This window comes from Artemia franciscana, chromosome 15, assembly GCF_032884065.1.
Source record: "Artemia franciscana chromosome 15, ASM3288406v1, whole genome shotgun sequence".
In the NCBI taxonomy this organism is placed as follows: domain Eukaryota; kingdom Metazoa; phylum Arthropoda; class Branchiopoda; order Anostraca; family Artemiidae; genus Artemia; species Artemia franciscana.
The window spans coordinates 42,236,121-42,262,178 of NC_088877.1; the positions used below are offsets into that span (position 1 = coordinate 42,236,121).

Below are 26,058 nucleotides of genomic sequence, written 5' to 3' on the forward strand. Positions count from 1 at the left end.
GTAGTAAGAAAAGATTTAAAAGAAATGCGAACTTCTTGGAAGAGTCTAAAGAAGGAGGCTTTTAATACATTGGGATCAAGTGGGAGCGTGTGAAGGTGTATTGGCCTGAGGGGGCCAATACCCCCTGTGCTGCAGTGAGCTGTTGGTGGTAGCAGTAGCTATGCTTCTATATTAGTCTTTGCTTCCTAAATACTCCTGAATCCCAACTTAGATATTATAAATTAACCAGTGGTTTGGCTAGAGTTTTCATCTGGGAGGGTCTCTGGAATAAGAATTTAAAATAATTTCTGCAATGGAATTGTTAGATTTTCTTTTTCCATGTCTGTAAATTCCAATCATTATAAGAGGTACTTAAATCCACTTATCTTTTTAGCATTATAAGAAAATAAAAGATAACTATATTCTCTTGACTATTGGCAATAGCACTAGAACTATGTTGACCAGTCTTGGCAAAAACACCTTTGAATGATAATCATATTTCTAATTGATCAATTTTGTTCAGCACAATGGGATGTCGATTTGCCAATAAAAAGTATGATCAAATGTATTGATATAGAATGTATTTATATGGAATATATTTAAAATAAATTATAAAAAAGTATGAAATAATATATTAAAAAGAAGTATTGTTTATGCGATTTTTCAATTTTCTATCTACGCTTCGTAACGTGGGCCTGTCCTCTTTCTTGAGCAATTAGATTTTTTAAGTTGCAATTCTAGAACTTTAGTGATATGCAAATTCAATTTTAAGAATAATCAAATAAAGAAATCTAAATAACTTCTAAATTCTAAGAGCTAAATATCCTGGTTGGAGATTTTAAAGGTGCTTCCCCTGTGTTTAAAAAGAAAATCAGTTTGCAAGTCGGTAACAAATGGGTCTACAACTATCCCACTTCTTGTTACTCGAAGTTCATTTCATGTTGAATATATTATGTTCTTGGCTTTTATTTATTCGTTCTTTATGTTTTGCTAACAATTTTCAATATCTGTTTTGTTTAGACATTTGTGTCGAGCTGTGATTAGTCATGGTAGTATTATTGTGTGTTTTTTTAATGATTGGCTAATTTCTCATTGATCAACTTTTGAACTGAACAATTGAGCCTTGATGTGCCAATAGATAAGCAGGACCGGTAAATCGATATCGATTTCAATGATTGGCTAATTTCTCATTGATCAACTTTTGAACTAAACAATTGAACGTTGATGTGCCAATAGGTAAGCAGGACCGGTAAACCGATATCGATTTCAATGATTGGCTAATTTCTCATTGATCAACTTTTGAACTGAGCAATTAAGCGTTGATGTGCCAATAGATAAGCAGGACCGGTAAATCGATATCGAATATTAATTTTTTTTAAGTGGTCTACATATTAAAAAAAAAAGTATTCTACTACCCAATATTTCAACTCTACACAAAATGGGGACCTAGAGCAAAATATTTTTTTTTTGGGGGGGGATACAAAGTGACAAGGGTGCCAATGATTGACCAAAATGGCAAGTCTATTTAAATAAAGAGTACAAATATTGTCTAATTTCTCATTGATTAACTTTTGAACTGAGGAATTGAGCGTTGATGTGCCAATAGATAAGAAGGACCGGTAAATCGATATCGAATATTATTTTTTTTTAAGTAGTCTACATATTAAAAAAAAGTAGTCTACTACCCAAGATTTTAACTCTACCCAAAAGGGGGATCTAGAGCAGAATCTTGGGGGGGGATACAAAGTGACAAGGGTGCCAATAATCGACCAAAAAGACAAGTTTATTTTAATAAAGAGTACAAAAAGAGAAAAAACTGAATGAAGGCCTCAAATAAATTTTTGGGGAGGGGGAGGGGCCTGGATCTGCCTCTTGGATACTCTATAATTAACTCTCTTTTTATTGCTCTAAATTGCGGTTGAATGTGATTAGTTATAATAGTAAATTTAATCACGTCTTTTTCAATGATGCCCTTTTAGAGGTCATTAAATATGCTGTTCTCTCTTTGAATGATAAAAACTGCATTTTCAGGGGAATGGTGATTTTGAAAACCGCCTCATTGGGTTAAAAAAAAATCGTTGACCCTTGTGTTAATCTCACATACTGTTGTTCTAATTTCATAAGATATTCAGTATGTTATGTTCTTTGCTTTAATTTATTCGTTTTCCAAATGTGTGACAATCACCTGTCCTTCTCTGCCCTTTTAACAGCCACCAAGTATGCAGCTCTTCTTCTGGCTAATAAGAACAACGCATTCTGGAGGGAGGAGAGGTTTTAAAGCTGCGTGACTGGAGGACTTGCCTAAAACTCACTTCCCCAACCTAATCGGGCTAGGATAACCAAAAACTAGCTAAGAAAATTAAATTTGATTTTTTTAACCAGATGTCGCGCAGACAAAAAGATTGAACTGAAACTTCAAACTTAAACTTTGGGACCAGAGGGACCCTTACCAGTAAGGTGAAGGGTAAACTGAAGGGGCCATTATCACCCTCATTACCTATTCACCAACTTCGAACATTTCGCTCCTGACACCATGAACTAATTAATAGAAAGTCAAGCTATTTTTTTGCGCTTTGTCGAAGCAAAGTCAATGACTTTTAAAGTGCGGCTGAAGGCTCTATATACAGGAAAAAATGTACATTTATCTGATCATTGGGATCAGGGACCCAACATCTATGTTTATCTCACTTCTTGTTTTTCAAAGTTTATTAGATATTCAATATATTATGTTCTTTACTTTAATTTGTTTTCTGTTTGTTTTTTTATGTTTTGCTAATAAATTTCAGCACCAGTTTTGATAAGACGTTGGGGTCGAGCAGTGATAAGCCATAGTAGTTTAGGTAAAAAATGACTTTTAAGACCTTCGCATGTTTTGTTATTTCCGAATTGGTATTGTCTGAGGATGTTTTTGTGCTTGTGTCAAAGTAGTAGCTTGTTTTTTTTTTCTTTTGGATTTGGTAGTGACAGTTTGCTTTTTCCTTTTTTAAATTTTTATTCCTCAAAATATGCCGTTTTTGATAAAATAGCAAAACATTTTGCTCTTCAAAAATCACCGAAAAATCTCTTCGAAAATCACTGAATGTTCTTTTTCAAAATCACCAAATAATCCCTTTGAAAACCTTTGCGATTTTTCATTAATGCTCGTCAGAAGTCACCAAAGAATCATTTTAAAAAGTCACCAAAGAACCCCTTCGAGAAGATCACTTCGAAAATCACTGAAGAATGAATATCTTCGTCATTTTCGATTGGACAACAAATATATTTTGTTTGTTTGCTTTGGGTTTGATAGTGCTCCTTTGCTTCTTTTTTTCTTTTTAAATTGTATTCCTTAATATATGCCGTTTTCGATAAATTAGCAAAACATTTTGCTCTTCGAAAATCACCAAAAAATATCTTCGAAAATCATCGAAGAATCACAAAAATTTCTGCCATTTGTACAAATTAACAAAATATTTTACTTCTTGAAAACCGTTGAAGAATCTTTTCGAATATCTTCGCTGTTTTTGACAAATTAGCAAAACAATGTGCTCGTCAAAATTCACCAAAGAATCATTTAAAAAAGTCACCAAAAAATCACTTCGAAAGATCACTTTGAAAATCACCGAAGAATTACTTCGAATATCTTTGTCATTTGCGATTGGTCAACTAGTATATTTTGTTACTTACTTTGGGCTTGATAGTGCACGTTTGCTTCTTACTTTCTTTTTAAATTGTATATATGCCATTTTCGATGAATAAGCAAAATATGTTGCCCTTGGAAAATCGCCGAAAATTTCTTCGAAAATCACCAAAGAATTACTTATAAAATAACCGAAAAATCATTTTGAAAATCTTTCCATTTTTGAATAATCAACAAAATCTTTTGCTCCTCGAAAATCACCAAGGAATCATTTAAAAGATTTTGGCCATTTGTATAAATTATCAAAACTTTATCATCGAAATCGTCGAAGAATCGCTTCGAAAATTTTTCGCTTTTCTTTTCAAATTAGCAAAATCTTTAGAATGTTAAAAGTCGCCAAAGAATAATTTCAACAAATTACCGAAGAATCACTTTAAAATCACCAAAGAATCACACTGAGTATCTTTGGTATTTCGATTGATTAGCAATATCTTTTGCTCTTCGAAAATCACTGAAGAATTGCTTCAAAAATCTTTTGCCGTTTTTGATAAATTAGAAAAAACTGCTGCTCTTCAGAAATCACAGCGGTCAGTTTGAAATTGTCCTGGCAATAGGAATATTGACAAGATCATAAGGTTGGGAATCTAATTAGGTAGAGAGAAAGTTATTGTAATTTTTAATTTTTTTTTTTTTAGTAAGAAAACTGTTTAATTTTTATTTAGTGTATTTATTTCATTTAATATTTATTTATTGAATATTGTTTAAAATTTGTATTTAATTTTTTTTTAATTTCTTAAATAAGGAAATGTTCAGATTATTAGATTAGGTAATTCAAGCCCAACTATGAAAAAAAATTGTATAACAGAACCAAGCAAAATCAAAGTTAGTTGTAGAAACATAAATAAAATATTTTGAACTTTGATTTGTTTTTGTTTCTTTCGAATCAAACTTTTTTTTTTTTCGCTCTAAACGGGCTTTTATTTTTATCTTTTCTTTACATTGCGCCAAAGACAAAAAGACCAACTTGCCTAAGGGGTACACTAGGTACACCAAGTACATCTTGTAACATAACCTATGTTCTGAATACCACTCTTTAAATACTCGCGAGTAACATGGCCCTGTGAGTAGTGAGGAGGATGAATAGTGCTCCTCTGAAAAGAATGTCATCTAGTGTTTGGCTTTTTTTTGCAGACGTTATAATTCTTCAGAGGTTTAGTTTTACTGTTTTAAAAATACCTCTTTTTTACCACCGTTTTCTTCCTTTATATTTCAGTTCCTTTCAACGTATAGATGAATATAGTTGACCAAATATACAATGGTCCTAAATTTTGCAAAGTGTCAATTATTCACAGAAATGTTTTTGATAGGAAAAAGGCAGTTATGGTCTTGGCTCTTGGATGTAGGATAATTTATACTATATATAATATATATAAACAGATATATAAACATATATAAATATATATATAAATATATATATATATATATATATATATATATATATATATATATATATATATATATATATATATATATATATATATATATATATATATATATATATATATGCTGTATATAAACAGGGCAAAAAAAATATTTCCATGAAATGCGCAGTTTTGTGAGTTTTTTATTAGCTACTGCTTTTTATTGATTAATTTGGTATGTTTTGTTTTATTGATTTTGGTCGAAAAAAAAAATATTTAACAGGATTCCCTGCAAGTCTTGTATCGTAGCAATTATTTTGATAATGTCCACTATAAAAAGAAACAAACACGAAATGGGACCCAGTAACCCTTCAGAGAGTCACCAGAGCTTGTTTAAAAATTTGAATGAAGCCACCCATGACTTGTCTCTAGGAGGACCTCTTTTTGATAATGTTAATTTTCCACCAAAGCCCATAGAAAATTTTTTATCCCAATGAAATGTAGGGTTTACGTGGTATGAAATGCTGGGCATTAGCATCGTCAAGATTTTCTCTCTCTCACGTAAATTTGGCCGAAAAATAGTTTTTTTTTGTATCCTCGCTTTTTTGCATGCTTTAGTCGTAAATGATTGGTGTGTTTCTTGAAAGTATGGTATAATTCAGGTTTGAAAAAAGCGCCGCAATAATTATGATTGTTCCTGTACTTTACCTTTGATGTTCATTTCACTATGGCTAAAAGCATTTATAATTCACAGACTATGTTCTTTAGGCAAACCCTAGTGCGGTGCATTAGCCGGTGCTCTTATTTGTAGCTCTTTTTCTCATGTCAATCACATTGGTAAACATTTTCAATGTCGATACTCGACACTTCAATATCGAGTCAATCATATTAGCAAACATCTTCAATGTCGAGCAAAACGACACTTCAATGTCGACACTCGATACTTCAATGTCGAGTCAATCATAATAGTAAACATCTTCAATGTCGAGCAAAACGACAATCAACAATTTAACGTCGAATCAATCATGTTAGTGAGTATCTTTAATGTCAAGTAAAACGACGCTTCAATGTCGACACTAGATCCTTCAATATCGAGTCAATAATATTAGTAAACATCGTCAATGTCGAGCAAAATGACACTCCAGTGTTGACACTCGGCACTTTAATGTCGAGTCGGTGAAATTAGTAAGTATCTTCAATGTAAAAAAAAAAAACGACTGTTCAACTTCAATACTCGACAATCAAATCAACAAATATCTTTAGTGTCGTGCAAAACGACACTTCAAAACTTCAGTGTCGACACTTCACAGTGTCAGTGTGACACCTCACAGTGTCAGTGTCACACCTCACAGTGTCAGTGTCACAGTGTTCAATTTTGAGCAAAAAGTAGTTTACTTGATTTTGTGGTGGGAAAGCAAAGATTCTTCTTTTGTATTTTTCAAATTATGAAGCTTTAGGACATAATATTAGTTTCCACAGTGTTGGCACACAGAAATAATAAGTCAAATTTAAAAACGGTTTTTGTCCGTAAAAATTAATTAACAAAGTATATTATAATTAATTAATCTATTATTAAATTCTTTGCCCATTGCTTGTTAAGAAACACAATAAAACGATGTCGGTGCAATGCAGTGAGTAAATGTTGATAGTTCCTTTCACTGCATGTTTCGCGTGCATAATAAAGATAAAGTGTTCCAATTTTACCATTTAATGGCCTCTTCTGTATCCAAATTACGTTGATATCTTTGTGAAATTTGAATTGAGTGTGCAATAGTAAAAACTTTGTCATTAATTAAAAATTAATAATATGTTGATTTCCAAGAAAAACTGCACCTCTAAAAGAAAACGGTTCAGCCTTCTGTAACTGTTTGGTACCACATTTTTTTTACCTCTTTTCTGCTGATTTTTTGGTCCGATTTTCTGTTTTCTTATTCAATTCCCGCTACAGCCAAAATCTGCATTACTGAATATGGAGGTTCTTCCATTTCCTGATTTTTCCTAATTTAGAAGATTTGGCTGTTTAAGTCTTCACTTCACAAGTCTAATTGATCTGATTTGGTTTTGTTGTCCTTGGTACTTTCAGACAGTGGACTTTAAGAAAAAAAAATATACAGTGGTTAATAAATATCTGAATGTTATGGCTCCACGTCCGGAGTATAGTATGTGTGTGGTTTCCTCATCTTTTTAGGTTATCTTCTAGCATGTATTAACTTGCATAATCTAGTTATTTTTTCTCCTTTTTTTCCCGTTGATAATGGTTTATTTGATGTGAAGCCAAAACATTTGGACATTTATTAGTATATAAAATAATTTTTTTTATCAAAGTTAAATGTCTTAATTATAATTTTTACTCGTTTAATTTTTAGTAGGTTTCTTTTATTATAAGAACATGCGTCAGTATATAGTCCTTTAAATTATGCTTGAGTTGTAGATTGTGTTAAGCGAAAAAGGCTATTCTTCTTTCAGACGACGGCGAATCTAGTGTCAGTGAGTGGAATGATGCTGCAAGAACGTCTACCGTCAAATTCCAAGATGACTCTGATGCTGATGAGGACGAGAAACATGTAATACGTTTACATATATATACATATATATACATAAATATATATATATATATATATATATATATATATATATATATATATATATATGTATATATATATATATATATATATATATATATATATATATATATATATATATATATATATATATATAGATATTTATATATATATATCATACTTGTAAAGGGTTTTAATATAAGTTTTCCTATGACTAAATGCCAATGACATTCGTATGTCTATATCTAGTGCAAATTCCTTTTCAAATTTTCCTCAAAGCGATACTGTTACCAATATTCACACGGAGCTCACAGTGTTTCGTATATATATATATATATATATATATATATATATATATATATATATATATATATATATATATATATATATATATATATATACATATATATATATATATATATATATATATATATATATATATATATATATATATATATATATATATATTTGACAATGTTTCTAGTTAATATCTTCTGTCGAAGTCATTGTCACTCAAATGTGACATATATATATATATATATATATATATATATATATATATATATATATATATATATATATATATATATATATATATATATATATATATATATTTTGACAATGTTTCTAGTTAATATCTTCTGTCGAAGTCATTGTCACTCAAATGTGACATTCACAATGACTAAATGCCAATGACATTCATATGTCAATATCTAGTGCAATTCCTTTTCAAATTTTCCTCAAAGCGATACTGTTTCCAATATTCACACGGAGCTCACAGTGTTTCGTGGCAGTCATTGCATAAGGATTGGACAGTTGGGTATTAAAGTATTTCAAGTAATGAACAGTAAAAAATGAAAAAATAGTTTCTCAAACAAACCACTTCACTATAGACAAAATAGCGGTAGTAGTAGTAGTAGTATGTCTTATTACCCACGAAAATCAAAAACAAAAATGCTGACTACAAGGATAAAGAAATGAAAAGAAAAGAAAGCAAAAAAAAACCAACACAAAAATGACGTCAAATACTACAAGCCAAACCAATAATTTCAAAATATAACTCAACTCTTTTCTATTTTTACTAATTTGTCACGTCTAGTAATAATCTAGTTATCTGGTAATAATCTAAAGAAAGAAATGAAAAAAAAGCAAAAAAAAAAACAACAAAGATGACATCAAATACTATAAGCAAAAAAAAGAACTAATTAATTAATTATTTTCTTTTGTTTTCACTAAATTCTCATGTCTGTTAATAATCTAGCCTAGTGTTTCGTCGAGTTTCTTTTTTCTCGTTGCAACCCTGTTCACAGTTAGGGTTGCAACTGTTCGTTGCAATTCTATTAATTTTTAGTTGCACAGTGAATTTTTATAAGATGACTGGCCCGGACAGCACAAGTCCGTGCCCAAAGGGGTTAACGTTGTCCCCCCCCCCCCTAAATTTTTATCCGACTCTTAAATTAGCAACAAAATGCGTTTTTTTATAGGTTCTCTAAAGTTTTTTGTCTTATAGTCCCCCCTCCACTCCCCGAGCGAAATCCCGGATACGTTCTTACGCCATTGAAAATTTAGGGCACGATTTGCCACAATCCTACCATAGGTTTTCTTCCTGGAGCTGTGTTTGTTATATTTCCTTTTAAAGGAATCAGCAGCTGAGTTTCAAGGTTAACACCCATCGGGGGACCCTTTCAAAGGGTGGAAGCGTCTTAAAGAACAGTTCTTAAAGTACTCAGTGCGTGATGTCTCCCTGTAGGTAATCCATTACCGTGAGTCTACGTGTTTGTCGTATTGGCTTGGTAAACTGCTGTACAAGTAGATATAAATCGTCGGAGGGAGGTTGTACTTGTAGAAAATAGTTATTGACGCCGCATCAAAACAGAACGTTTGGAAAGTTATCTACTCGGAGCTTCAACTCGCCCTTGAGGCCAAATTTTTGATCCTCTTCAGTGATGCAAGAAGGGTTTTAAGATCACCTGTGAGAAGCGGGTATTCATATTCGGTAACAGGCCCAATGCATCGCATATACAGAAGAATAATCGGCCTGGATGTGTTAGAGGTTTTAGGAGGAAGAATCACACCCAACTTTCTGAAAAATATGGTGACAATAGAGATATGTGATAATTAGATCAATTATTTATGTTTATTTTAAATATAATGTGTTGCTTTTACAGTTAATTAGTTTTCAAGTTTCTCGTCAATCTGTTTGCGTATAATAATTTGCATTGTTTTAAAAATAAAAACGGAACTCCCCCGAAATTGAGGTTTCGATGGAAATTTTGTACGAAAATTTAATATGTATGAAAACCCTCAAGCTGCTTCTGAAAAGACGTGAAATTTCTCATTTTTCTACAGAAGGGTGAACACTCAGGAGACCATCCATAGTCTTTAGTCATAGATAATTTGAAAGAAGGCCCATTCGAATGAAAGTTTATATATCTAAGTTTAAAGTATACCATCTGTTCCGAAATTGAAATGCAGTCTATAAAAATGAACGATCAATATAGATAATTATAGATCACTTATTATTATAGACAATATAGATCAATATATAGATAAATGAACGATCAATATAGATAATTCATTCAATAAAACTGACGCCTATAGAGAATCGCGTTGTTGCAAATTATCTATTAGGATTTGGGTTAATGGATTATTTTGTAGAGAGAAGGGCCACAGGAAACTGCAACAATAGCATTTTGGCCTATCAGAATTACTGGCCCATTGAGAAATAACTCAGAGAACTATTGAAAGGGTATTTGTAGAGCCTCTCAATTTCGAAGGCCATACTGGCGTGCAGTATATCATTCATCATTTACTTTTTCCTTTGCATAATCGAATTATTTAACTTTCGACTCTGTGACTAAGATATTTATATCATATAATATTTTTAATATTATTAGATAAAATTGTTATATTTAAAAAAAAATATATTATTAAATATTTATAGAAACATTTAAGTTTTACTATATTTTTATAATAATAAAAAAATTATAGTATTATATTTTTCATATTGACTTGCTTGACTTAAGGCCCATCCGTCCTTGAAGGTCGTTTTGGGGCCTCTTCTTTCACCAGTCTATTGATCCTGGAGAACTCCTGGAGAACTTCTATCCTCAGCCAAGTGGAAAAGGTGCAGGAACTTGAAGTTGTCTTTCCATCTCTTGTGGGAGTGCGCTCTCCAGGTCGAGAACCATGTACCCGGCCTTGAAAGGATATATTAATAATTATAATTTATTTATAACCCACATCATAACAAGTTATGGCACTTGTGGAGTAACCCAAAAAAAAGAAGAGAAAATGAAATACACTGCAAATAAAATACAATACAAATAGAAAAAACACTACGCCACAATGAGATTAACCGAATAGACGGACCAAAGGATGATGAGGTGATAAACGATAAAAAGCTGATTCCGACAACCTTCCATGCAGGAAGACCAACTTTGCACTTATATCAGGGACATCAAACTTACGAATTATCTTACCATTGCTATACCAAGGGGGGAGATAAAGCAAAAATTTACAATATCTGAAATAAAAAGTCCGAATCTGATTAACATCATTTTTCTTTAGAAGGGGATAAAGACCGGAAAAATAAAGGACAGAATGATCACAGAATGTAGCATATAGCCTACCCAGTGCACGTCTATTATACTTTCCTCGATTAGCAACTATCTTAGAATTGCTCATTTGAATATATATATATATATATATATATATATATATATATATATATATATATATATATATATATATATATATATATATATATATATATATATATATATATATATATATATAGTATATTATATGTTATATAATTATACATAAAAAATTTCTTATAGGAGCCCAATTTCGTACGACACAACACACCTCATCCACGGGAACTCAAGGCTAAAGCTCACAAACTCCTAAAGAATATTGATGGGAAGGTTGTACATCATAATGAAGACGAAGATAAAGGAGATTTTCGTCCTAGCCGAGACCCAGACAGGACTATTACTCCAGAAAGGTCATCCCCTGCCCCTCAAGTGCCCTTAATGAATGGGTCGGTGCCAGACAGGTCTCGGTCTCCAAGTGTCGCATCCATCAAATCTGAGCACCTCGAAGTTGTAAATAATAATTATGATAAACCGGATATTAAACATGATAGGAACGAGGAAGAAGAGGTGAGAAATCTGTTTTGTCCTATTATTTATTTTTTCATCCTATTATTCATTCGTTATTATTGTTAATTGCTATTCATTATTATCGTTCATTTATTCATTATTATTCATTCTTTTACTTATTATTCATTATTGTTGATGTTCATTTTGTTGTTTTATGGTTTTATGTGAATTTGGCATTCTTTGGAACTAGCATTCATCGTTGTTCAATTTAAAAACGCCAATTGGGGAAGGAAGGGGCAATCCAGGGAACACTTGTATTCTAGATCCCCTCTCCTAGTTTTTAAGAATTATCTTTTTTGGTATTTTCATTAAAAAAATGAATAATTAACACAATTGCCTCCCCCCAGATTTTTGAAAAATATGTTTTTGTTTCCCCATTGATGAAAGAGAAAAACCTTGACCCCTTCTCCTGTATTTTCAAAAATACAGCTACTTCATCTAATATGCCACTTTTTCCAAACGACTTAGCATGTATCCATAATTTTGTGTGTAACATTTACCATACACAGTGATTTACTATGGCAAAGCCAGATAAGAATTGTAAGTTTATTGATGGCACATATTTGCAAAATCTGTAATACAAAGTACTACTGCTCCTACTAGCATCTCATAACAGCCCCAAACCATGCCAGCCTACATCCACTTTCTCTACTCTCCACTGCTCAAACCTTTACTCCTTAACCCTCTCTAAAATTCTCCACTTCTGAAAGGGAGAGAGAGAGACAGAACTGTAATTTATTTTGACACATATGCTAAATTATGGCATTTAAAAGAGATGTTAATATATTCACTTGTAAATCGTAAATTGGTGGGTGTCTACTTCCCAGGGTCTTTGTTACAGCTTTATTCTCTCTCATTCATGGTTAGCATCAACTGCGAAACGTTTTGCAACTATTATTTAAAAAGATGGTAATTGGTTTTTTTTTCAGTAATTTTTTAAGACTTTTTCCCACTAGGTTTCTAGATTCTAGCTGGATTGTCAAGTGTGCAATATTTTGCAGCATATCATATTTTCTCTGTAAAGGTAAAACCTAAAAAAAAAACCTAGGTAAAAAAGGTAAAACCTAAAAGGTAAAACCTTCCTTTCGTGATAGTGGGATCGGAGCAGCCCAATGTTTTAGCCTAAGGAGCCTAATTTTTATTCAGCCTAATGCCTCCTATAGGCTACCGTCACTCAAATGGGTGCCTGAACCTTTCCACAAATATTACTCGTGAAAATTATCCAGTTTACCTTCTAAAACCTTTCCAAGTGGTTTCTATGATTATTTGGAACACAAATTAGCTTCACTTAAGGCGAACTCTGGTTTTGTCTAGGACTTTTGGAGCAATATGTGACCATCGCTAAAATGAGGGCCTAAAAACCTCCGTAAGTATTTTCCCTGAAAATTATCCAGCATACCTTCTAAAACTTTTCCAAGTACCCACGTATCAGATCCCTACTTAATGACTATCATTATCTTGGGGAGTAAGAGTGACAAATCGTCGACAAATTTCTATTTGTCAGTATGTTCTACCAGCAAGTAGTTGATGACGACAAGAAACGTTATTCCTGCCAGTTTCGTCCCTTGCGGGGCACTACAGGTTATTTTACTCAACTCTGAGTCACAGTCCTCTTCGTATAAAGCAAAAACTTTTTGCTGTATTTCAGACAGAAAATTGAACACAATGGCTAGTGTTTGGCGTTTAGCACCCATTCATTTTAGGTTTTGGCAGGCCAATATGTGTGATAGGAGATCAAAAGCTTTTCGAAAGTCGATGGTTGCTAGGTCGACAAAACAGCCTTGCTTTTCAAGCAATTTCAGGATCTGATCGTACATTCTGACTATGTATATAAACGTTCCACATTTTGGGAGTCCGCCATATTGGTGTTTGTCGATAGTCTGTCTTACTTGCTCTAGTAGCCGCTGCAAGATGAATGATTCTGTCCTTTTGCTAGGCATGGCGTTAGGTAGTTTGCTCTTAAATCATTTACGGATGAGGACCTTTTCCCACGATCTAGGGAAGGTCCCAGATGCAAAGCACTGGTTTATAAGAACCGATAGTGGTAGGGCTAGGAACAAAGCAAATTCACGTATGAGCTCTGCAGGGATTTCGCCTGGGAAAGGAGAGACGTTTGTCTTTACTTTCCTGATTTCACTATACACCTCAAATTCACTGAGCGCTATTGTGCCTTCGTTGGGGCAATCATCAAGAAGCGAGGCTTTCTCCTGGGGGGGGGGGGGGGGGGGTAACGGCTAAAAAAGTGGTAGAAATGGAGATGAGAAATGCATTAACGTCACTAGACCCTAGTATTCGCCCATTATCGTCAGATATCTTGATACTGGTTTTCAAAACATTTCCACTCATCGCTTTGACCAAGTAATACCACTTTGCAGATTCAGTGTTGAGCAGGGGGTCAACTTTTTCACGACCATACTTGCGTTTTGCATTTCTGATCCTGTTAACTATTAGGTTTCTTTTGGTCGCTTATTGATTTCCCTTGCCGCTGGAGTAAAGACGGCTGCGTTCACGAATCACGGCTGTAATAGTGGGCGTAATCCATGGTTTGTTTTATTCACTTTTAACCATAGTCTTTGTTAGAAATATCTCGAGGTACTTGGGATACAATTTTTCACTGAAAGCACACACCCTTTGCTCAAGAGAAACGTCCGTTGAAACCTCTGTGAGGTCATATTCGGCAATCCAGTGGCCATATTCACGGATTGCAAAGTCAGTTATTGGTCTAGTAGTGATCCGTGAGAGCTTGGGTTTTCTCACAGAACTTTTGGCTTTGAGGAATAGGGCGTAGTGATCAGACAAGCCGACCAAGCGATGTCGGGGAGTGGTATAGGTCCTCAGTTTGTAAGAATCAGATCGAGGGTACTCCCAGACGAGTGAGTGGGAATGTTCACAATCTGATTAAGAGAAAGACAGGAGGCTAGCCAAGCTTTCTTTGTCTGGTTAAAATCACCAATTTAATTATTTAATCAAAATAATTAAATAATTAAAATAATTAATTATTAATTAATTATAATTAAAATTTTATTATAAAAGCAGGGTTGCTATATTGGCTTCTAAGTTTATTAATCGTTGTTTGGAGATAGAAAACTAGTTCACGCCAGTTTTGCAACTTTTCGTAGTAGCAGGTACCGAACTAAAAAAAAGAAACGTAGGTGAAAAAATCAGCAAAAAATGTAAAAAAAAGAATGTAAAAAAGAAACGTAGGTGAAAAATCAGCCAAAAATAAACTTCAAAAAGTTTAGCAGCTAACAACGGAAGAAAATCAGGATTTTCTTTGAAGTCGTAGTCGTCTTTGAGAGAGAAAAAGCTGTTAATGTTTGATGTTTAACAATGGAAAGCGTTTCAAATCTAACTAAATAGATCTGTTGGTTTTTCCGTGTTTCGATGTGGTAACACTGACAGATAATTTACTTCTGCCCGAAAAACCTCATAATTTGAAACCAAAACAAACGTCTTAGAAAATCTCAGGTATAAGATGACCTAAGATGAGTCCAGGGAATAAATATGTTTTTATTTTGACATCCTTGGTATTTCGAAATCAACAGATTAAAAACCAAACTCAGTGGTATTTCTCCACCGCTCCAATCTCCTGGTCCAAAAAAAGGAAATTACTTGTTTTGCAAAACTTGCAAAAACTAAAAAAACGCAAATACTAGGTTTTAGGAAAAGATAGCCAACTCAGTGTCCTACTACTGCTACTACTATTAACAACTCACCGCAGCACCAAACTGCATGATTCGAAAACAGCTATGTACGCTCCTCCCCCGTCCCAATCTATCGAATTCTCCCTGTTTGCACCCTCCCAGGTAGCTCCCTTTTCCCTTAAGTCTTTCCTTACTACATCCCCTCACCCTAATCGAGGACGACCAGATTTTCGTTTAGCTTTAGACGGCGGGCTGAGAAGAACAATCATTGACATAAGCTTATCTAAATTTTTCAGTCAACAAATAAAAAAAAAAAGAAAAAGTACGCGTTGGAAGTGATGCAAACATTCTTATCTTGGTGCTAGTGATTTTGGATAGCTAACAAAACCGATCAATGTGAATTGTAATATAGAAAGCAACTAATAATTTTTAGGAAGAAGACTACGAAGAAAAGCGCGTGGCGTTCTCGGTGCCACAAGGAGAGGTATCTGGTGATAATGATAGTGATGAAGATAACGAGCCAAAAGAGCGAAACCACAAGTTGCATAGGCGAGACACGCCACATCATTTGAAAAACAAAAGGATTAATTCACAAGGAGATAAGGAGAAAATGGCTCGATTGATTGCTGAGGTAAATAGCTGATGTGTGCTCATTTATGTGCTAATTTATATCTCGTTTATGTTGCTCATTTATATCTACTTCATTAATGCTTATTAAATATATATTAAAAATAAGTTTTCAGCTGAAACTAAGAAGTGACATTAAAACTTAAAACGAGCATACTTTATTCCGTATAAATAAAAAAAGGTCATGGCAGTATACATGGAATACTTAATGAAACTCAAAAAGAGTTTTCTTTCTAAAAAAGAGTCATTGTGCAGTCTTTTCCTTTTTCCCTTTTACAGGTTAAGTAGAAGTTCCTTCAATAAAGGGGAGGAAGATGTGCTTATTTATGTGCTCATTTGAATTTCGTTTCTGTTGCTCATTTATATCTACTTCATTAATGCAAAGTAAGTTTATAGTAGGGATGGTTATTTGCACTTCCAGGGGATACGAATCAGGCCGGCTTACAGGTTTGCACCAAACAATAGCCTACCAAGTTTTTAATGGGGGTCCCAGTGCCCTGTTCCCTGTTTGCATGTCTGTATTGAATATACTGAATGTACTATTGAATGTTCAAAGTACTAAAATGTAGGTAGATAGTCATAAAGTGAGGGCTCAGTATTTATGTGAACCGAGTGAAAACGAGCCACTTTTTGAATTTGGAATGAATTGGAATGTGGAGAATCGTTTTTTTTTTTTACACACACACATACTGATATTCCCTATCATAGGCAACACAATAGCGCAGCCTACGTAAAGAACGATGTGGGCGCATTATTTATTTTTTTTTTTTTTTTGTAGACCAGGGTACTTCGTATCGAAGGAGTTATCATAGAAAAGGGCTCATTCAATTGGAAAATTGAAAGGGCTAGTACTCTTTTTAATAGTCGAAAGTGATTGGAGGGCAACTAATCCCCCTCACACGCTCACCATTTTCCCAAACAGATTCAATCAAAATGTTGAGATAGTTATTTTGTTTAACATAGTTGAAAGATCTAGAAATTATGTCTCTGAGGATGACATCCCACCCCTACAGCCCTCAGGGCAAGGGTTGTAAGTTATCTCCTGGGGTATTTAAGGTTTATTCAGAAAGGGTGATCATAAAAACTTCGAAGGGGACTCATTGGGTAGGTAATAAGAAGTTCTAGTGTCCTTTTTAAGACTCAGAGTGATCGGAGGGTGGATACCCCCTCCCCACACCTCTTATTTTCTTGAAATGCATCTAACAGAAATTTTCAAATGACCATATGTTGTCGTGGAAATTTCAAAAACAGCTCATTAGATTGGAAAGTGAAAGGGCCAGTGCCCTTAGGTAATACTGGAAAGTGATTGGAGGGTAACTCACCCACCACTTCTCCAAACACATCTAGTCAAAATTTTGAGATAGCCATTTTGTTCAACATAATTGAACAGACCAGAAATTATGTCTTTGAGGATGACAAGATTGATTGGAGGGCAACAAGAGCCCCCCACTCCCATCAATTTCTAAAACACACCTAATAAAAATTTTGAGATAGCCATTTTGTTCAGTGTAGTTGAAAGGTCCGGATATTTCTGGACGCCTCTGATTTAGATTATATGTTAAAATTTGTTTTCTATTGTCCCCCTTACCCGAGAAAAATCCTGCATATATGTCTTCTTTGGTATTGTATAGAGCGATGTCCATATGGCAATCCACCCTATTATGAGACAGGTCAGGTGAAAAGTAAGATAAAGATAACTGTTACTTGACAATACTTTTTTTGTCGCTTTTCCCATTGTAAAACTCATACGCATCAAATTTATTTCGATTTACTGGGGTAGTAATGGTTTTAAGTACGGCTATAGTTAAATAGCAACTTAAAAAAAAAAAGTTTAACAACTCATGAAATATGTGGAAAACGCAAGCAATTTTCATTAACCAACACTAGCTAAGTTGCATAAATAATATTGTAAATCTTATAAACTATGAGGAACTTGTCAGTGGACCGTCAAAGGTCAGTGGTTGGAACCACCTGCTTAGTTTACAAGAGGCTGCGATTTAGACACCCCGATTTTAAGAGTTTTCTATAGTAAATTTGCATTATATGTTATTACTGCCTTCGATTTTAAGAGCCTCTATCATTGCTTCGGACCTTAAAGTTTAGTTTTAGTGTCAATCCAGTTTAAAAGTGAATCCCAAGTATCCAATTCCCTCGTTTGCATGTTTATTGGGTTTTGTATTCGATATGTATGCATATATTATTTTACCAAGACTCCTTTGGGGGTGAGCTCCCAGTCTGACTAGTTTCTTGCATCATTGCTTGTTTTTATGGCTTTTGTTTTATGGCTTTTCTTTTATCCACAATCTTGGGGTTGGGGGGGGTGTGTGGGTGAAATGAAGCTAGCTGTTTTTCATGTTTAAAGTTTGGCTCAATAGGAGTGTGAATTCGCCGTTTTCCTATTGTACTCACACATTAGCTACATAGTATACTTTTAAAACCTAATATAAAAATCATATATTATTTATAATTATAAAACTAATATTTGTTTTGCTTTAAATCGTGACAGGCTCTAAAGAAGCAGCAACTTGAAGAAGGACCAGTAGAAATGCAATGTACCAACCCTCCTCCCCCTTTAGTTGCTTCAAGTCCACTCATGTCAAGAAATTCCGTTGGTAAGTCCGTATTTACTTTTTACATCTCATTTTCTACTTATACTGTTCTTCATGCTTTCCTTTTATTTATCTACTTGTTTAGGCTTATTAGTAATTTCCAGATCCTAGTTTTGCCTTAAGATTTCTTCAACCATTGTTGTGGATAGGGGATAGTCATTCCTTGGACTCTTTTGAAGTTAATGTGAACCTGACTTTACTTGTTAATTTAAGTTGCTATGAGATATAATAATAATTAATGTTTAACCCGCATCCTATACAAAAATGACATTTGTGTGGTATAAGAATGAAAAAAGAAAAAGTACAATACAATTGTTCAAAGAAGAAATTAACTAAACAGGTGGACAAAGGGACAGTGGGGTGAAAATCGACTGAAAGCTGAATCTAGTAGCTCTTCATGCATCACGACCAGCTTTAATGTTACGTCAGGTACTCAAGACTTGCGAATTATTTTTTATTTGCCATTTCAAGGGGGGAGACAAAGTAAAAAGTCTACAATATCTAAAATAAATACCCCAGAAAATTTGCCAAGAATACTTTTTGTTTGTTTTTTGTTACTATATTCCTGTTTATTTTTATATTTTGTATTTGTTAGGGTAATTTCCTTAAGTCTATGCTTAGACTTAAGGTCAGGTTCCCTGGTGCAACTATACACCCCCCCCCTCCAGTTGGCAGCTTCTAAGAAAATAACCGGGTCTGACGCTATCTGGCGAGGCTCAAATGATTTATTTTCCTGGATCGCCTCCTTTGATCGAGCACTTTCATTCACGCCTTTATCATGCTCTAAAGGGATAATTTGCTCACTGTTTCTGTACCCTGTCTGGCACCCTGCTGAGCTAAATCTGTCACAAATTCTCGGCTAAGTGGGTATAAAACTGACCACCTATAACAGCAGCCAGCCTCCACTATTCTGTACAAATTAAAGAAGCGGCTCTTCTAAAACTCTGACCGCTAGCTGTATAATTTGCCGATACACTTCTCTTACGCAAATTTCCATGATTATTCACTGCCGGTACTGCTAAGCGGGATCCGGGATACATGTCGATTCTGATCTACGTCTGCCACGGATACTTGAGCACTATTTTCTAAGTTAAGCGTAAATACATCACTTCCTACAATCAATTTTATACCACGGGGTTTATGCGTTTTTGTTTTCACATCGCACTTTTTCAAGGTGTAACTTCAACTGGGCTCTTGTATACAGCACCTTTTCCGTATGCTATGTGCTATGTTTATGTTTCCGGTGCTATGTTTACTCCGTCTGATCGCAAAAAGTCATAACGCTCTTAGAATAAAGTCACGGAGGCCCTTACTTGAAAAGCTTCACAAAACGGGAGGCATCCCACCATTAGCTCTCAAACAAGAAATGTCCTTCGTATCACGTGGAACTATCCCGAGTTCGGAATTTTCGTGTTTATATATGAAATAATATCATGACGCAACGAAGTGCCTCTGTTTGTTGCCATAAAACCCCACAGTTTGACTTTTCTTAATGTATTTTTCTAGCTGCTCCATTTTTGGTGATGTTATATCCATTTTGGTGGAAAACTTTGCCACGTTCGATTTGGTTGTCGTCACACGGTGTCCAAGCGACTGAATTCTGTTTTGCATAGGCCCAGAAAGGATTCTCATTTCATCTTTCAGTCCTTTTATGCAAAAAAAAAATTCAACTGAAAATAAGGAGCAACATTAAAAATTAGAACGACTAGAAATTATTGCATATATGAGGGAGGTTGCCCCCTCCTCAACACTTCGCTCTTCATGCTAAAGTTTTTTAGTATTTTAAAAAAAGCTTCTTATTGTTCTAATTAAATGACCCTCCGGTTTTGGGAGTCGTTCTTAAAGAATTGGATAAAATTCAAACTTCAGTGTAAAGAGCGAGGTGTTGAGGAGGTGGCAACCCCCTCATATCTGTAATAATTTCTGTTTGTTTTAAGTTTTAATGTTGCTCCTTACTTTCTGATGAAAAAAATGTTCTTTGTTTTATTTAATTTATTATTGTTTTTCAAATAATCCCAGGAAAAATGGCTCCATCTCCACGGAAAAACCCGCTTCCCCACGGAAATATCTTTTAGACATTTCAATCCCGATGAAAATTTTCCCCGGACAACTACCTTAACATCTTAATGCGTAAAATTGAGTCGGCGACGACTTAGAGAAAGCAAGACATATAAAAAGAATTTCGTATAGGAATTCTGGCCAATTCCCCCCAGTCTAAAATTTCCCCCTGAAAAGTACACTCCCTGGAAACTTCACTCCCCATGAAAGAATCTCTGCGGAAAATCCCCCCAGCGAAAATCCCCCCCCCCCGAAAAATGTATACATACTTCTCAATGACAAATACTATACATAAACATTGGACAAATTTTATAACCCAAAGACCTTCCCCAGGGTCTCTGGGTGGTCGTGTTATCTCCAAAGGTATAGTTATTGGACCGTTCAGTTATGCTCAACAAAATGACTATCTCAAAATTTGTTGGACGATTTTGAGAAAAAAGGAGTCTGAGAGGGGGCCTAGTTGTCCTCCAATATTTTTTGTCACTTGAAAAGGCACTAGAACTTTTAATCTCCGTCCTAATGAGTCGTCTCCCGATATTGTAGGACCTCTGGGTCGATACGATCACTCCTGGAAAAAAGAACAACAAAAAAACAAATAATAAATACACATCCGTTATCTGTCTTCTAGCAAAAATATTCTCATTTGTTTAATTTAATAATATGCATACCAGCATATGGGGTGGGATACCTTCCACAGGATACTTTCAGGGATCTCATGCCTCCCTCTAGAAGAAGCTAGAAGAAAGTGGCAAAAAGCACTTTTTCCATTTGGGCCCCTTCCCTCTGAAGGAAAGCGTTCTGCTCCCCCCTCCCCCCCCGTCTCCTGGAGTTAAGTCCTGCGTCCAATTATAACTATGCAATAGTCTACATAAAACGTCGAATTGATTAGATACGGACCCATATCCCCTTACCCCTGCCCATCGGAAAATCTTAATTTTAACCCGTAGTGTCATATATTCTTTATTTGTTATTGGGTTTGTTTTTACTTTCCCATAACAACCTTCTTCCATCTCATCGAAATAAATTCGACCTACGTACCTGCCGTACATGATCACCCAATTAAAGATAGACAGTAAAATCCAATAAAATGTCCATATAGTAGTCGAAGGCACGCCAGATCATTTATCAGTGAAATTTTATTGTGCAAAATAAATGGCTAAAATCTGAAATAAATAGAGCGAACTTACTTTCAGAAATAGGAAATGTTGATTCGAACGTTGAAGTGGGTATAGAAGAATTTGCCGTACAGATTGTTCGTGGTGCTGGAGGGCTTGGCCTCTCAATTGCTGGTGGACGAGGATCTACGCCTTTTAAGGGAGACGATGAAGGGATATTTATTTCAAGAATCACTGAAGGTGGGCCAGCAGAAATGGCCGGGCTGAGGGTAAGAGATAGTTTCTGAGCAAAATTTAATTTATCCAAATACTGCTTTAATTATTTTGATTGTACTTGTGATAATTATTTTACCTTTTATATATATATATATATATATATATATATATATATATATATATATATATATATATATATATATATATATATATATATATATATATATATATATATATACAAAAACCAAGGTAAATTTTGTCACCACCTTCCTCCCCCTCCCCTTCCTTCAAAATGTAAATTCTGGCTAATGTTTTCATATATATATTTTTTTTATTACTTCAAATAATGCCCCATTTTTCGAAATTTTTGGAAAGGAAAAACCAGATAAATCTCAGTTGCTTACTAATCTTTTAAAAGCTTATTTGAGAACTTATTCTAATTCTATTAATTTCTATGTAGATTATTATTAATGAGTCTGATTTACAGAAATGCCTTTTATTGTAAAATTTGTAGAGCATTTTTGATAATGTATGTCTGTTATTTTGTTATGGTGTTTGTCTAACCTTTAACTAATCTTATTTAATCCTATCAATTAAATAGGCTGCGTTATGACTTGAATTTTATAGTTGTTGCGATAAGGACTTAAGCTTTCTCCTTTTTTTTTACTTCTGTTATGCTCAGTAAAAGAATATTACTGTCTAAGTGTTCGCCCGTGTGTTTGCTTGTAATTTAATTTAAAAAGCTTTTTCCTCAAAAATAAAGTTTTCAAAGGAAGGTAAAGAGCTACATTAAATCGAAGATGAGCAAAAATAAAGTCAAATAATTTTACAAGCTTAAAATTACCATAAATCAATGTTAAAATAAACAAAACCCGAAACGAACAGTAATTACAATAAATAACCGAACCAAAGTCAATACGAGTAAGTCAGAACGAGTAGTAATTAAGAAGGATAGGGCTGGCGTCCCTCGTGGCTTCGAAAGACCTGAACATAATTTGTACTTTACTGAAAACAATCCATATTTCGAGCTATATGTTTGAATTTGTCATGATATTGAACAAAAATCACCTTCTTAGCCAACATTACTGAAAAAACGAATGATTGTGGATTGACGATTTAATATATAAATACTGATGTGTATCCCTGAAAGGCTTAATAAATTTGGGTTTATTAAAACTTAAAAAAAATGAATCATTTCAGATGTGCTTTGTTTTCAGTAAAGTGCAAATTATTTTAAATACTTTAACGTAATATGTCTACAGTTAAAAGTTCTCCTGGGTCTATGCATTTCTAGTTAAAACCCTTTATGAAAGAATTTTTAACTTCTTAAAACTCATAAAGGTATTAGAATTATAATTTTATAATTATAAAATTGTTATAATATAATAATTATATTATAGTTGAGGAACGTTTTCCTTTAGTTTCAAAGCCCATAGTGCATCTGATTATACTTTAACTAAGATTTATTTACCCATACACTAACACGCGGCTAATTTGCATAGTACAAAAAAGCATATGCTAAGTAACCACGAGTTATCACGCTTCCATAAAATAAGGGAGGAACAACTTTCGATACTGACTTGTCTTGAATTTCACGGGGTTGAATATTTTCTTATCATAGGCGATTTTTACAAAGCGAAATAGTCTGTTGGAACATCTACGTTTAACCTTGTTCAGTGCAATTGTACTTAATAAAGCAAGAACAGGTCAAAGGTACTGTAATATAGTTTATGTTCGAAAAAGGGAACGAATTTTTTATTTGGACGAAAGCTCCTTCGTGAGATCGCTACTTCTTTTTATGGCACTTGGTATTAACCAAGTGACATATAGCAATCGCAAATTCTGTCGGTCTGTCTGTCTGTCGGTCCCGGTTTTGCTACTTTAGGCACTTCCAGGTAAGCTAGGACGATGAAATTTGGCAAGCGTATCAGGGACCGGACCAGATTAAATTAGAAATAGTCATTTTCCCGATTTGACCATCTGGGGGGGGGGGAGTGGGGGGCCGGTTAATACGGAAAAAATAGAAAAAATGAAGTATTTTTAACTTATGAGCGGGTGATGGGATCTTAATGAAATTTGATGTTTGGAATGATATTGTGTCTCAGAGCTCTTATTTTAAATCCTGACCGGGTCTGATGACATTGGGGGGAGTTGGAGGGGGGAACCTAAAATCTTGGAAAACACTTAGAGTGGAAGGATCGGGATGAAACTTGATGGGAAGAATAAGCATAAGTCCCAGATGCATGATTGACATAATCGGAACGGATCCGCTCTCTTTGGGGTAGTTGGGGGGGGGGGGTAATCCTGAAAAATTAGAAAAAATGGGGTATTTTTAACTTACGAACGGGTGATCGGATCTCAATGAAATTTGATGTTTAGAAGGATATCGTGTCTTAGAGCTCTTATTTTAAATCCCCACCGGATCTGGTGACATTGGGGGGGATTTGGGAGGGGAAATTAAAAACTTGGAAAACACTTAGAGTGGAGGGATCGGGATGAAACTTGGTGGGGAAAATAAACACAAGTCCTAGATACATGATTGACATAAACGGAACGGATCCGCTCTCTTTCGGTAGTTGGGGGAGGGGTTAATTCTGAAAAATTAGAAAAATGAGGTACTTTTAACTTACGAACAGGTAATCGGATCTCAGTGAAATTTGATATTTAGAAAGATATTGTGTCTCAAAGCTCTTATTTTAAATCTTGACCGGACCTGGTGACATTGGGGGAAGTTTGGGGTGGGGGAACCTAAAATCATGGAAAACGCTTAGATTGGAGGGATCGGGATGAAACCTGGTGGGAAAAATAAGCAGAAGTCTAACATACGTGATTTACATAATTGGAACGGATCTGCTCTATTGGGGGGGGGGGGGGGGGTAATTCTGAAAAATAAGAAAAAATTACGTATTTTAACTTACGAAGGAGTGATCGGATCTTCATGAAACTTCATATTTAGAAGGACCTCGTAACTCAGATCTCTTATTTTAAATCTCAACCGGATCAAGCGTAATTGGGGGGGGGGGCAGTTGGGGAGACCGGAAATCTTAGAAAATACTTCAAGCGGTGAGATCAGGATGAAACTGGATGGGAAGAATAGAAACCTGTCTAAGATACGTGACTGACATAACCGGACCGGATCTGCTCTCTTTGGTGGAATTGGGGGGGTGGTGATTTTAGAAATTGAGGTATTTGTAACTTACGAAAGGGTGACCAGATCTTAATGAAATTCGACATTTAGAAGGATCTTATGCTTTAAAGTTCTAATTTTTAATTCCGACCAGATCCTGTGACATTGGGGGGAGTTGGAGGGGGAGACCGGAATTCTTGGAAAACGTGAAAATTGGGGTATTTTTATCTTACGAATAGATGATCGGATCTTAATGAAATTTGATTTTTAGAAGGAATTCATGTCTCAGAGCTCTTATTTCAAATCCCGACTAGATCTTTTGATATTGGAGGGAGTTGGAGGGGGAAATCTTGGAAAAACACTTGGAGTGGAGGAATCGGGATGAAGCTTGGTGGATAGAATAAACAAATGTCCTTGATACGTGATTGACCGAATCGTACTAGATTCGCTCTCTTTGGAGGAGTTGGGGGGAGGGGTTCAGTGATTTGTCGAGTTTGGTGCTTCTGGACGTGCTAGGACGATGAAAATTGGTAGGCGTGTCAGGGAACTGCACAATTTGACTTGATAAAGTCGTTTTCCCAGATTCGACCATCTGGGGGGCTAAAGGGAGAGGAAAAATTAGAAAAAATTAGGTATTTATAACTTACGAGTGGGTGATCGGATCTTAATGCATTTTGATATTTAGAAGGACACCGTTACTCAGAGCTCTTATTTTAAATCCTGACCGGCATTAAGCCTCTTATTTTCCTTTTTAAATCAATCTATTGATTCATAGAATTTTGTTAGAGCTCATACCATATGATCTCTTGGCTCTTAGCTCTTCTCGCCTCGTCACAAGTGCCATATGAGCTCTTAGCTCTTGTTAGTCTTTTCTTATGACCCCTTTTCTTATTAAATTTTTCCTTGTGACTTTTTC

The 26,058-nt window shown here is 34.6% G+C and overlaps 1 protein-coding gene across 7 annotated transcripts in view; it reads left to right on the forward strand.

Moving 5' to 3' along the window:
* The window catches only part of LOC136036499 (protein lap4-like), a 199,287-nt gene that overhangs the window by 69,535 nt on the left and 103,694 nt on the right, over positions 1-26,058 (forward strand). For 5 of the 7 annotated variants that reach the window (XM_065718780.1, XM_065718777.1, XM_065718781.1 and 2 more), the window contains exons 11-16: positions 2,766-2,819; positions 7,486-7,583; positions 11,423-11,746; positions 15,824-16,021; positions 18,524-18,629; positions 21,878-22,068. In XM_065718780.1, coding sequence (XP_065574852.1) covers positions 2,766-2,819; positions 7,486-7,583; positions 11,423-11,746; positions 15,824-16,021; positions 18,524-18,629; positions 21,878-22,068 — 971 coding nt within the window. The remainder of the gene's footprint in view (positions 1-2,765; positions 2,820-7,485; positions 7,584-11,422; positions 11,747-15,823; positions 16,022-18,523; positions 18,630-21,877; positions 22,069-26,058) is intronic. The other 2 variants (XM_065718779.1, XM_065718783.1) reach the window with 1 other exon arrangement.